This window comes from Chlorocebus sabaeus, unplaced genomic scaffold, assembly GCF_047675955.1.
Source record: "Chlorocebus sabaeus isolate Y175 unplaced genomic scaffold, mChlSab1.0.hap1 unalloc_scaffold_570, whole genome shotgun sequence".
Taxonomy (NCBI): domain Eukaryota; kingdom Metazoa; phylum Chordata; class Mammalia; order Primates; family Cercopithecidae; genus Chlorocebus; species Chlorocebus sabaeus.
This window is the reverse complement of record NW_027327893.1, coordinates 22,319-36,033: the sequence shown is the minus strand read 5'-3', so window position 1 is coordinate 36,033 and position 13,715 is coordinate 22,319. Positions and strand designations below refer to the sequence as shown.

The 13,715-nt window shown below is 50.1% G+C and overlaps 1 protein-coding gene across 1 annotated transcript in view; it reads right to left on the bottom strand.

Annotated features, from left to right (window-relative positions):
- The window catches only part of LOC140711307 (uncharacterized), a 54,824-nt gene extending 41,368 nt beyond the window's left edge, over positions 1–13,456 (bottom strand). Inside the window, exons 1-3 of the mRNA XM_073014268.1 lie at positions 13,410–13,456; positions 9,869–10,082; positions 9,152–9,629 (exon numbers count right to left, since the gene is read on the bottom strand). Of these exons, the coding sequence (XP_072870369.1) occupies positions 9,152–9,629; positions 9,869–10,082; positions 13,410–13,456 (739 nt within the window). The remainder of the gene's footprint in view (positions 1–9,151; positions 9,630–9,868; positions 10,083–13,409) is intronic.
- Between the last annotated feature and the right edge of the window lie 259 nt (positions 13,457–13,715).

Sequence of the window (13,715 nt, the reverse complement as noted above, 5' to 3'; positions counted from 1 at the left end):
GGTCAATGAAGAAATGAAGAAGGAAATTTAAAAATTTCTTGAAATAAATGAAAACAGAGACACAACATATCAAAGTTTATGGTATCCAGCGAAAGCAGTATTAAGAGGAAAGTTTATAACAATGAACTCCTACATTTAAAAAACAGATTTAAAATAAACAACCTAACAACGAACTGCAATGAGCTAGAAGAACAAGAACAAATCAAAATCAAAAGTGGTAGAAGAAAAGAAATAACAAAGATCAAAGAGGAACTAAATAAACTTGAAACTAACAAATATAAAAATGAAGAAAACAGACTATTTTGAACAACTGTATGTCAACAGATTGGAAAATCTAGAAGAAATGGATAAATTCCCGGACACGTACAACCTACCAAGATGGAACCAAGAAGAAACGGAAATCCTGAAGAGACCAGTAATGAGTAACATGTATGACTAAGTAATAATAAAAAGTCTCCCAACAAAGAAAACCCCAGAACTAGGTGACTTTGCAGCTGAATTCTACACATTTTTATTTCAATTCTTCTCAAACTATTCCAAAAGTATTGAAGAGGAGGGAATTCTGCCAAGTTCATTCTTCAAGACCAGCATTACCCTGATACCAAAATAAGACAAGGACACAATAAAAAGAGAAAACTATAGGTCAATATCCCTGATGAACACAGATGCAAAAATCCTCAACAAAATACTAACAAACTGAATCCAACAGCAAATCAAAAAGATTATACACCATGATCAAGTGGGATTTATCCCAGGATGCAAGGATTGCTCAACAAACACAAATCAATAATCATGCTACATCACATCAACAGAATTAAGGACAAAAACCATAATATCATTTTGATAGATACAGAAAAAGCATTTGATAAAATTCAACGCTGCTTCATGATAGAAAGTCTCAACAAACGAGGTACTGAAGGAAACATACCTCAACACAATAAAGGCCATATGTGACAAACCCACAGCTAACATAATGGGGAATGGGGAAACACTAAGAGCTTTTTATCTGAGATCTGTAAAAGACAAGGACACCCACTTGTGCCACCCCTATTCAACACAGCACTGGACGTCCTACTCAAGAGCAGTCAGGCAAGAGAAAGAAATCAAGGGCACCCAAAGTGGAAAAAAGGCACTCTAATTGTCTGTTTTCAGACAATGTGCTCTTATATACTAAAAAAAAAAAAAAAAAAAAGACTCCAGCAAAAATCTCTTTGAACTGATAAATTCAATAAAGTTACAGAATACAAAATCAACATAGAAAAATCAGTAACATTTCTATAGACCAACAATGAGCCAGTGAAAAAAGAAATCAAGAAAGCAATCCCATTTAACTACAAAAATATAAAATAAAAATAAAAATACCTCAGAAGAAATCTAACCAAGAAGGTTAAAGATCTCTATGTGGAAAACGATATTCTACCCTCTGAAGGTAGAACAGTGGCTTCTAGAGACAGGAAAGGGCGGCGGGAAGGCAGAAAGGGAGAGGTTGGCTAATGGATACAAAATTACATCTAGATAGTAAAAATAAGGGTTAGTGTGCTATAGCCTTGTAGGGTGACTATAGTTTACAATTTATTGTATATTTTCAAGCAGCTAGAAGAGAGGATTTTAAATATTCCCAGCATTAAGAAATGACAAATGTTTGAGATGATGGACATGCTAATTACCCTGAGTTGCTAATTACACACGAAAAACATGTATTGAAATATTACACTGTATCGCATGGATATGTACTATAATGTTTCCATTAAAAATAATAATTGTTAAAAACCCAAGGGTCATTTCTCATTTGTCCTATGTCAGTGTTGTGTTCCATTGGTGGAGACCTAGTCATTTGCAAGTAAGACTATAGTCACTTGAGCTGAAAGCAAATGAATCGTCACAAAAATTACCACTGGCACCAAGTCTTCTTTCCAGAATTTCCTGCCCACAGCACTGCCACAGTCACTGTGGGCAGGAAAGACACACTAACACCCAAGTTTCAACCCCAGTACAGTTGATGCTTTTATTTCTCTGGTTTGGAATAGGTGTGTGTTCATAATTTACGTTTACTCCAACTGTCCCCTTGCTTAAATAGCTTCTTAAGGATAACTTCCTCTTACTAAATTCCAACAGCTTCTGAGCATCCATTATATTCTCCAAAGTAAATAAAAAGAGAAAATGTGTTGAAAACCTGATAATGTTCACTTAAGAATCCAGCATGATGTACAGCTTGAAATGGCTACTCCACCTTGTTCCTTTACATGACTTTTAAAGTAGCCCCAGTTATTATACATAATTGAAGTCATAATTTCTGCAATACCATTAGGTCCACGAAAGGTGGGGCCAGGAGACTTCAAAGTCTGTCTCCGATTTTTTTTTTTTTTTTTTTTTTTAAAAAGGAAAGCTCATGAGAGTAGGAAATGAAAATAAATATTCACACAACTCGGAACAGGGGATGGTGAAACATAAAGCTCCAGCCTGGCACAGGTGTCCAGCCAGTGAGGGTGGGGACACAGACTCATACGGCCCCCACAATCCCTCAGAAGTGCCACAGAAAAGTAGGTGGCCTGAGACAGAGCCAGGCTCCGAATTCCGGGAGCTGTCTGGCTCATGTGCACCCCATGTGGTCCACAGTGCACGAGGATGCCCAACGTCACCAGTCCCAGTGCGGAACACAAGAATGCCCCATGGCATGAGCCCCCACTGCACAGCATAGCCCGAAGGTGCCAGCTCAGACTCCTACACACGCTGGTCACCAAGGCACTGCCCTCCAGGAAGGAGGACCCCAGAGGTCGTGGCAGGATGAGGTTCTGCTCTTCATCATCCCCGAGCAGAGGGGAAAGTCCCAGCAGACATTTGGGGAGCCTCTACACGTGGTTCTGGGACTCTGAGTGGAGGTTCAAAGATGTCCCCAGGTACTCCAGACTCAAACCTAAAAAAGACCCATTCTTCCAGATATGCCCAGACTGGAACCTATATAGGCCATCCTTCCTAGCTTTTCTCTGGAAAAGCAGGCTTAAAAGAGTATCAACTAAAAGGGGCCACCAGGAAGACAGAAGTCCTATCTTTAAAAAAAGAATTTTTTTTTTTTTTTTAAAGAGGCACTGAGGCTCTGACCCATCTGAGCACAGAGTACATGCTCGGCAGCATCTGTCAGAGCAGAGCAAGTACACACATGCTCTCCATGCCCTGTGCTCCCAGCGCCCGTGCTCCCCGCACCCATGCGTCACACGCCCGTGCTCCCCACACCTGTGCACCGGGCATCCGTGCTCCCCACACCCGTTCTCCCTGCACCCGTCCTCTCCACGCCCATGCTCCCTACACCTATCTGTGCTCCCCATGCCTATGCTCCCTGCATCCATGCTCCCCGCACTGTGCTCCCTGTGCCCATGTCTGCTCCTCGAGCTCTCTTCCACTGGTTTCCTCTGTACATCCCTCTTGATAGTCACTGTCACCTCGAATCACCTGGCTAAATGGAGGTAAAGAAAAAGTCTAGAGTAGCACATTGGAGGACAGAGTGGAAGTGGCTATTTACCAAGCAGGGCTATGAGATGAGGGCATCTGATCCCCATTAATCCTGACGGTCAGTTGATTAGCCCTGTTCAACAGCTGGGGACACCAAGGTGTGGAAGGACGGGCTTGCTTACCCCAGACGATGCTGACAGTGTGGGCCCAGCCCAGTCCCACAGCCACCAGAAGGAGGCTCCTCACTGGGCAGGCGCGGAGGTGCAGCCCAGAGAATGCTTGGGACCCTGGCACAGACTCCTCAGGAAGGAAACAGAGAAAGGCCCACAGAGACTCAAGCAGCACAGAAGAAGGTCACCCACAAGTTAAAAATAGATGTTTGTGCTTTACCGTACCAGCGTGCTAAAAATCCAACCCGCTCACACGCACAGCCTGACGTGAGCCCGGCCTCCTGCAGCACTGGGCTAAGCGAGAGACGTACCTGCCTCTCTCCCGACAATAGCAGACTTGGCAGCTATTCTTCAATGTACTTGACACGCTTCCGTGAGGATTAAGCGACACTCTGTCGACACTGGCTAAGTTTAATCCTGACACAGCCAACCATCTAGATCTGCAGTGAACAAACAACTTACTTCGGATGATTCTGCCACTAACAAAGACCCTGAATCTCCTACCAAAGCTTAGTGACTTCTGTTTTCATTTCAGGTACACTGGCCCGCATGATCTAATTTACCTGCTGATAATGCCTTGGAAAGACCACCAGGGGGCCCCACACCATTTTCAGCTTTAGAGGGATGTGAATTTCCCTTTGATGAGAAAGGTGATGGGGAAATAAAACAAGGATCCAAAACAGATGCCTGTGTGTTTCCTGGGAGTGATAAAGTTAGGAACTGCCTCTCTGTGTCAGGCAAGGGAGTAACAGAGACAATGGCACCAACTCCTGAGACAGAGGACCTGATGCATGGTGCAGCCACCGCCTGTGGCCAAGGAAATTCCAGGGAATGTAGACCCCAGTTGCATGGTACAGCCACCATGTGCGAACACAGAAATTCCAGGAATGCAGACCCTCAGTCACATGGTACAGCCACTATCTGCAGCCACAGAAATTCCAGAGAACGCAGACCCTCAGACACATGGTACAGCCACTATCTATGGCCATGGAAATTCCAAGGAATGCAGACCCTCAGTCACATGGTACAGCCACCACATATGGCCACGGAAATTCCGAGGAATGCATACCCCAGTTGCATGGTGCAGCCACAGCCTGCAGCCACAGAAATTCTGGAGAACGCAGACCCCAGTCGCATGGTACCGCCACCACCTATGGCCATGGAAATTCCAGGGAACAGAGACCTTCATTCCCGTGGTACAGCCACCACCTATGGCCACGGAAATTCAGGGGAACGCAGACCCTCAGTCACATGGTACAGCTACCACCTGTGGTCACAGAAATCCTGGGGAACACAGACTCCAGTCGCATGGTGCAGATACCACCTGTGGTCACAGAAATCCTGGGGAACACAGACTCCAGTCGCATGGTGCAGCCACCACCTGCAGTCACGGAAATTCCAGGGAATGCAGACCTCAGTCACATGGTACAGCTACCATCTATGGCCACAGAAATTCCAGGGAACATAGACACCAGTCGCATGGTGCAGCCACCACCTGTGGCCATGGAAATTCTGGGAAATGCAGGCCCCAGTCTCTAAAGTATGAACTTCACTGCAGTGAGTGTGGAAGAGTTTCTCTCTGTGCAGAGCTCAGTATCCAGAAGGGAAGTCGGCCCCAGGAATGCCTTCCTCCTCTTCAGAGCTCAGGGCCTAGGGCTGACACCCTTGGGAGGGGTCCTTGTTCAGCAATTGTGCCTGTGGAGGGTCCCCCAACACTCACCGTGCACCTCCTAGGAGCGGAGGCTACAACAGGGAGCCAGAAACCAAGCTCTGCTCAGACAACAATGAGCTGATGGCCTTCCACTCTAAGTTCAACAGGGACCCAGGGACCAAGCTCTGCTCAGACAACAGTGAGTTGATGGCCTTCCACTCTAAGTTCAACAGGGACCCAGGTACCAAGCTCTGCTCAGACAACAGTGAGCAGATGGCCTTCCACTCTAAGTTCAACAGGGACCCAGGGACAAAGTTCTGCTGAGACAACAGTGAACTGATGGCCTTCCACTCTAAGTTCCAACTGCATGGAATGTGTATTCCATGAATGCTTGTTAAATGAATGATTCATATAAGGTCATCTGTGCTGACCTTTGCTGGTCTGCTGACTGTGAGCTTCAGAGCATAGGCCTCATTCCTGGAGCAGCCAGCTCTTCCCAGAGCAACGGCCACTGCAGGGCAAAGCCCAGAGCTTCTGTCCTGCAGCAACACACTCAGGACCCTGCGCTGGGCACGCTGGGGGCCTCTCCAGCAGAAGATCCCCAGCCCTGACCTTGCAATAACAGTGAACCCCAGAGGAGTCCCAAATGCTCAAAATCAAGTAAACGTCCATTGTGATTTAACATATCAATTTTAGAAGAAAGGGCATATTGCCACCTCCCTCCTCAAACTAGGGACTATAAATCGATCCATCACCCTAACTGAGACTCTGCCTTAAATTCTGCTAAAACTGCCATCCAAACACGCAAATTTACATTAGTGTTAAGGGAAAAAAAAAAAAACTAAACCAAACACCTGTAAGAAACGGTCAAGTAACCTGTGATACATCAATCCAAAGATTAAACATGAAAACAATGAAGTAGCAAGATATTAAAAGAATATAAACTCTGTGTACATCATGGCCCAAGGTTCTAAAATTACACAGAGACAAAGACTGGAATGGAAGGGGGATATGTTTACAGATACATTTTTTAATTTTTAATTTTTAATATTACTTCTCTAATGTATGATTTGACTAACCAGATAATTCAGCAAAAAATAAAAAAATCAATTATGCCTATAGATAAATATGTAAAGAATCCTTCTCTTTGATGCCAATGGAATTAGTTTGGGTCTGACCTACAGTCTTCAATCTTTTAATTAAGACACAAAAACCATCTTTCAAGCTGTTAGAAAAAAAAAAGAAAAAGATTGAAAACCAGGAGCCCAGAAGAAAAGGACTCGCTATGTATCACAGCGTCTCTCCACGCCTCTCCACCCTGGACAGTGCTCCCTCTTTCCCCATTTTCATACCTACTGCACAAAACACTTAGTAAAGAACTATCTCAATTCATGAGTCACACAGCACAAAGGGCCACTGTCGCTGCCAAACATATCCTGCAGCCCCAAAACGAAGAGGCAACTGGTTCCTTCCTTCCTCAGTGAAGGAAGAATGAGAGGCTGCTGGTTGTAATTTTAAATCTCACACCTCAATGTCTTAGCACTTTCCTGCTTTGTTGGTTTCCAGGGCTTATTAAAATTAACCCCCCCCCCCCCCCCGCGGATATTGAAGAAAGAAAGCAGGACGGTTGTGCAGGCTTCCAAGAGGCAGAGCCCTCCTTCCGCGGCCACCTCTGTCTTTCTACCCACAGCAGCCGGGTTTACCAATTAGTCTCCCTTAAAGAGCAGTTTATGCTCATCGCGAACAAATGGATGCAATTGCTTCTTTTGAGATGCAGCAAGTTTTGGGCCCTCAGCAAAAAAAAAAAAAAAAGAAAGAAAGAAAGAAAGAAAGAAAGAAAGAAAGAAAGAAAGAAAGAAAGAAAGAAAGAAAGAAAGAAAGAAAGAAAAAACAGGGCACTGGCACAACAGTCATAACCTCTGCGTGGCACACACACAGAAGGAAAATTAAAGCCCTCGAGGCGGAGGCGTTCGGAAAGGGAAGGTGGAAGCAGGAAGGACGCCCACAGGATAGAGTGGTCAGAAACAGACCACCTCACCAAAGGGCGCCTTAGACGTTCCAGAGGACAAAATGCCCCTCTTTCCAGGGTAAACACCCATTTGCCAAACTCAGCCAGTGACGGCAAGCAGGAGTTTGCTTTTTTTTTTAAGGCGTCTGAGTAACAATGAGAAGAGCAAGAAATGAGCTTAATAATGGGACTGACAGGGCCCTGGGCTGGTGACTCAGCTGATGTGCACAGCATCAAAACCCAGTTCAGGACAGCACTACAACTCACCCCAGCAATCACTGCTTTAAAAATCAGTTATAAAAAAAGACGACCCATTTGAAAGCAGCCAGAGGAGGAAGACAGAGAGTGTCTCACAGAATCCAACCGCTTGTAGCCTCGGAACCATAACAAGAATATGAAACTAGCGGGTCCAGTGTGAGGCAGAACAGAGACGCCGTCAGGGCTCTCAGGAGGCTGAGCAGGAAGCGCATGGCTCAGGCCCTGCAACGCCCTAAGGGTGCCTGGAGCAGCCCACAGGCCTGTGTCCTTCGTGTGGGTTCACCTTCCTAGTTTCCTGGGTAAATTCAATGTACAGCACTTATTCGCCAAGAAAAGAACATTCAAATCAAACTACTGTCATAACTCTGAAGGGCTCTTAACACTCCAGTCCACATGTTCAAAAGCCCACAAATATCAGTGCTGCCACTGTGCAGGCAACAATGTTTTGGATGCATCATGCAGGTAACCAGTAACGATGTTTTCATGTTTTCCGTAGCCATCTCATTCAGGATACTAAAATGATCTGTGACGACTTGATACTTAGTTATCTGTGATTTTCAGATAGATTTAACAAGGCTACCTGGCCAAGAAGGCCTCACCCTCCTGAACCCGGGCACCGGTGCCCTTACGTGCACCCGGGGCCTGGGGAGCGAGTCTCCACCACCTCCCGCTCTTCAATGTTAAATGTCCTCCTGGCGCGCCCGCGTCGTGGGCCCAGGCTCGGCCCCCACTGGAGAGCCCTTTCCACATTACAGGACAGGGGAAGCCCAGAGCCCGCGCTGCGGCGCCGCTGACGTCCCAGAGTCCCCGCTTCCTGGTCCTTCCCGTCCGCGGAGGCTGGCGGGGAGGGCCTGGGACCCATTTTAGTTTTCGGTTTTGTTACGAGCCGGAAGGCGACAGCACATGCGAGCGCAGGAAACCCTTTTTTAAAATCTTCCAGCGGAAACGCGAGGGGCTGCCGGACCGCCTCGGAGACGCTAGGCGGGAACCCAGAGCACCCCGGCCATTTCCTGCTTTGCAGCAGCCTGGACCCTGCCCACGCCGCGCGGGGCCCGAGGCGACAGGAGGCCCACAGGCATCCGGCCGTTTCTTCCTCGACATGCTGGGGGGTGGCGTGGGGCGGAGTTGGGGGGCGGGGGCAACTTAAGAAGTGATCGCCCTGTACCCAGGATTCGGAGGGGAAGCCCGGCCCCATCCTACAGCTCAGAGGCAGAACGACCCCGGAAGGTGCTCCAGGCGACCCCCTCTACCAGGCTCAATTTAAAACATAAACCGGAGAGGGTGGAAAGCTCACTATTTTCCGGATGGAGGTTCCTACCGCCATGTCCCTTCCTCCTCCGCCCCACCCGGCAAGGACCCCGGGGTTGCCTTGCCGGCTCCCGCCGCCCCGCAGGTACCCCTGCCGCTCCCGGGCACGGGCTTCTCCCCAGTTCTTCCCATCGCTTCGCCGCTGTTCTCCCCAGTTCTTCCCATCGCTTCCCCACATTTCCCCGGGTCCTCCCATCGCTTCCCCCTCTTCTGCCCCATTCCCCCATCCCCTTCGCCCTGTTCTCCCCTTCTCCCTCTTCTCTCCTTCTCCGTCCGTCCCTCCCTCGCCGCCCGGAGCGGGGCGCGCACCTTGAGCATGTCCCCCGCTGGTCAGCACGCCGATGGCCTTGCCAGACCCGGAGAGGTGCTCCAGGAACTTCCGCAAGGAGCCCTTGGGGGCCCGGGAGTCGTCCGCGTCCAAGGCGAGGAGGCCGAGGGCAGCAGCTAGTCCGCGTGCGCAGCAGGAAATGGAGACGCTGCGGGGGCGCGCCCGACTCGGAAACACTGCCCCGCCCGCGCCCCCGCCCGGCCCTAGCGCCAAAGGGCCTTGACGGGCGGGGCCCAAGCGCACAGGAGGGGCTGCAGGGGTGGGGGCGCGGCTAGGGGCAGGGGCAGGGAAAGGGGCAGAGAAAGAGGCAGGGGCTGGCCGGGGGCGGGTGTGGGCAGGAGGACCTACGCGGGGGTCGTCGTAGGTGGCTGCCGCGCCAGCGGTGGGTGAAGTCGCGGAGGCGGGGGTAGCACCACAAGTGGGCGGGGTCCCTGCGGGTGGGGCCGCGTTGCTGGTGCGCTAGCCCCGCGGGTGGGTTGGAAGACTCTGGTTGGGGCCTTTAGAGATGCCCGGAGCGCCACAGGTGGAGGCAGGGGCAGCGACCGGGAGAGGGGAGACCGCAGGGGGGCGGGGTCACATCGTTCGCTGGGCGGGCCAAGGCAGGGCGGAATAGAACGCCGGGAGCATCTCCGGGTGGGGGGGCAAGGGAGACCGTGAGTGGGCGCGAACGCAGGGGCCGGTGGAAACCCCGCACTTGCGGGGAGCGCCGATGGCGGGGCGGGGTGGAATTGGGGCGCGGAGACCCCACCTGGACGCGGAGGCTCGCGGCAGGCCCGGTAGATCCAGCTGTTGTCAGCACCGAGCCCGGCCGTGCGCACAGCTTCTTGTTGGCTGCAGGATTCCTCCTGGGCCTGCGCTAGGAGCCTCTGCGCGAGGCTTCCTCGATCCCCGCCCCCAAGTTTTCTCTGCAGCCTGAGGTCGGGAAGGACGCCCGGAGAGTGGATCCTCCAGGTGGTGGGAAAAGCTGAGCGCGGCGAGCTTAGCTATGACAAAGCTGCGATTTCCCGGGTCCACGGGGTCTGTGGCGCTCCTGGGCCCCCAGCCCGTCCCGTGGGGAGAAGAATCCTTGGGGTGGGGGAGAGTGTCGGGGCGCTACCCTCAGAGACGCCTGGGCGCGCGAAAGTCAGAGTGGGACAGGAGGAGGCGCAACGGGACTGACCTGGCACGGAGACGGGACGACCCTTCCTCCCTACCTACGCTGTGCTGACCTCGGCTGACTTCACTGACCAACTCCACGTGCTGAAATACGCACATCCAAAGCACTGTGCCAGTTGCCCATCCACAGCTTAACAGCCTGGTGCCAGTTACCTGCGATGGGAGAGGGAGCAGCCCCCACAAAAGCACGGGTTTATGGGATCCCGGTTCCTTCAGTGCTCACCCCACGAAGAAGGGCTCCCAAACGGCCCCACTCGAGGGCTTTCCGGAGGATGGTCCTGCGCAGTGGGTGTTTGTTGAACAGATAGGAAACAACAAAAGAGACTAAGAAGAGGTTTGTTCTATGAACCCGGGAAAGTGAAGAAATCGCAAAGGAGAGTCTCACCAAAGGGCAATCCTGGGGAAAAGATGGAGAGGCATGGATTTTTCTTGGATGTGTGCCTCATCCTGGGCCTCATCCCGCTGAGCATCAAATATTCATTGCAAAAGAGGAAAAAAAAAATATGCTGCGGATAGTGCTGGATAGTCTAATTGCTCCCTTGGCCAGAATTAACGGCGAAATTCCTAACCCCTTGTGGTCCTCTGAATCACCTGTCCTATGCACACCCCCATTAAACCACTGAAGTCCAGTTTCTGGGAACTCAGCCAGGAAATGTGTATTTTTAAACAAACCACCTAGGTTGTCCTGATGAATGCAAAGTCAGAGAGCGCTGCTCTCATGCAGTGAACCTGAGCATTATTCTATTAAATAAAAGGGAGAGGAGAATCCTGGCTGTCTTAAGGTGGCAGTTGAGTGGCCTTTGCCTTCTGGTGGGCAGAAGAGCAGACTGAGGCTCTAAGCACCTGTACCCACAGCTGGGCTCAGGATCTGTGCTGGAGAATAGAAGGGCTAATATAATTATTCATGCCTTTTTAGAACATGTTACATGTGGAGAAGGTGGGCCACACTGAATTTTATTTTAGCCAAATACCCGTTATCTCCTTATGCAATTGATATTTTTATATTGAACATTAGGGGATTGGTCATTTGTCATCAAATTGTCTGTAATACAGAAAATGATAGATATAACCTAACAGTTCAAATATGATGAGTTAAATAAATGATGGTAAAAATATGCGCTGCAATAATATTTAGTTGCTGTTACCACTACAAAGATATGTGTCTACTGACATGGAAATATGTTCAGGACATACAAATAAGTGAAAAGGCAGGCCTAGACACAGTGCGAGCCTGTGCATGCGTGCGTGTGTGTGTGTGTGTGTGTGAGTCTGCATACATATGTAAATGTTTCTGAGCATTTTATTTCCTTTCTTTTGCTTAGTATAGGCAATGCCATTTTTCTCTGCGATGAACAGGTATTGTTTGGGGAATAGAAATAGTTAATGAAAAACAATAAAATTTAGAGTGTCAAGACCCCCAAGGTTATGGATTATGTTCAAAAGTCTGTCTGTGTATAAGGGCTGGGACTGGGGTCATGGTGGTCACTGACGGTCCTCACACATCTGTTCTTATGAGTTTGGCCCATTGCTCAGTCAGTCAGGGAATTAACATATATTAATATATACCTGCAGCAAAGATGGAAAAGAATAGCTATGGCTTTTTTTTTTTTTTTTTTTTTTTTTTTTTTTTTTTTTTGAAAGTCATGTATGTCAATGTTGCTACAACTAGAGGTTTTTTTGTTTTTGTTTTTTTTAACTTTGGCCTTAGCAATGAATCTTCTAATTCAAGAGGAAGATATTACATGCCGTGCTGACCATACAGCTTCCACCCAGTAGGACCTGAGGTGTGTGTATGTTCTTTATTGTCCCTTGACAGATTACTCCAAAGGCCCACACCAGCACACACTTATACCCCAGGAATGATTACTCCTTGGGCCAGGAGTTCAGGCAGGCTTCACTGGGCCCTCTGCCCCAGGGGCTCTCCAGGGCTGCAGCAGGTGTCTGCCTAGGGCTGCTGTGTCTTCTGAAGGCTCAGGCTCATCAGGGGAGGAGCTGCTTCCATGCTCACTTCTGTGTTGCTGGCAGGATTCTGTTGCTTGCAGGCTGTTGGACTGAAGGCCCCAGTCTCTCTGTGGCATCAGCTTCAGGTTGCCCTCTGCCCTGGGTGCGTGACTGGCTTTGCCAGAACTAGCACCTACCAAGAGCCAGGGGGAGAGTTCCAGTGGACAGAACCTCAGCTCCTCCCAATCCAATCTCAGGAGAGACCGCCATCTCTTTTGCCTGGTTCTATTCATCAGAAGTGAGCCACTGAGTCCAGCCCTCTTCTAGGGTCTGGCTGTGAACACTAGGGGCAGCGGACAAGGGGAGCCACTTGGGAGGGGAGGTGCTGCCTGGGACCTGCCTAGGACAAGGTGAAGGAGAACATGCATAGGGACAGCTGCCCTTCCCACTTCCCCTCAGTGGTGAGCGCAGGAGTTGCCGATGTGCCCTAAAGGAGTTCTGGCATCCCAGGAGGGAAGCAGCTCCCAGCCATGAGGACACCATGACCCAGTGCCCCAGCATGTGGAGCTGCACATTCCAGGGCTACCTGAGCTGCAGCCTCTTCCCCTTCTCTGCTGTCTCAGCCTGTGCATGGAGTGGGCATCTCAAATCTGCAGGGGCCAAACTGAGCTCAGGCCTCTGCACCCCCCACACAACCCCCCACCGCTCAGTCTTCCTCACCTCAGCTCCTGGTGACTCCATCCTCCCACGGGCTCAGGCTGAAGCCTTGCAGTGCTCCTCCACCCTGGCATCTAAGTCCCTCAGGAAAGTCCCTATTGGCTCTTCATTGCATCTGGAGCCACTGGGGCCAGGCCACCACCTTTGACCTGGACCGGAACAGGCTCCCTCCTCATCCCCTGCTCTGCCCCAACCTCCACCCCACCTCCATGTCTCGGGTGTCCTCAGCTTCAAAGTCAGGGTGCACCTATCAGGATGTAATTCAGGCATCTTCTCTGCTGACTCGGTGTCACAGACACCACACAAGCCACACTGGCCTGTCCTCTGGTCCCTTCAGATCCTGGTGCTGCCCAGAGGCCCATGCAGGCACCCGACAACCTCAGACCCAGTCTGCTTTTTCCTCAAACCAGGCCCTCCTCTCCCTACCGACTCTGCCCACTTTCCACAGGTCTGTCCTGCAAGGTCTCCTGCATGTTGAGGCCTCCCCAGATCACCCTCTTAGAAATTTTGGGCTCCATGCACACTCCTGTTCTCTCCCTGCTGCTCTTAAAACATCCTTGTCAGTGTCACACATGGGGCGTTTCACCTATCTGCTGGGCTTCTCGAAAGGTCCCCTGGCTGAACCCTGAATGCCGTGGATTCAGAGATCTTTGACTATTCCCTGCTGCAGTCCCAGGGCAACAGCAGAGCCCAGGACAGAGTGAACCTGTCATGGGTGCTGCTGAATGAATG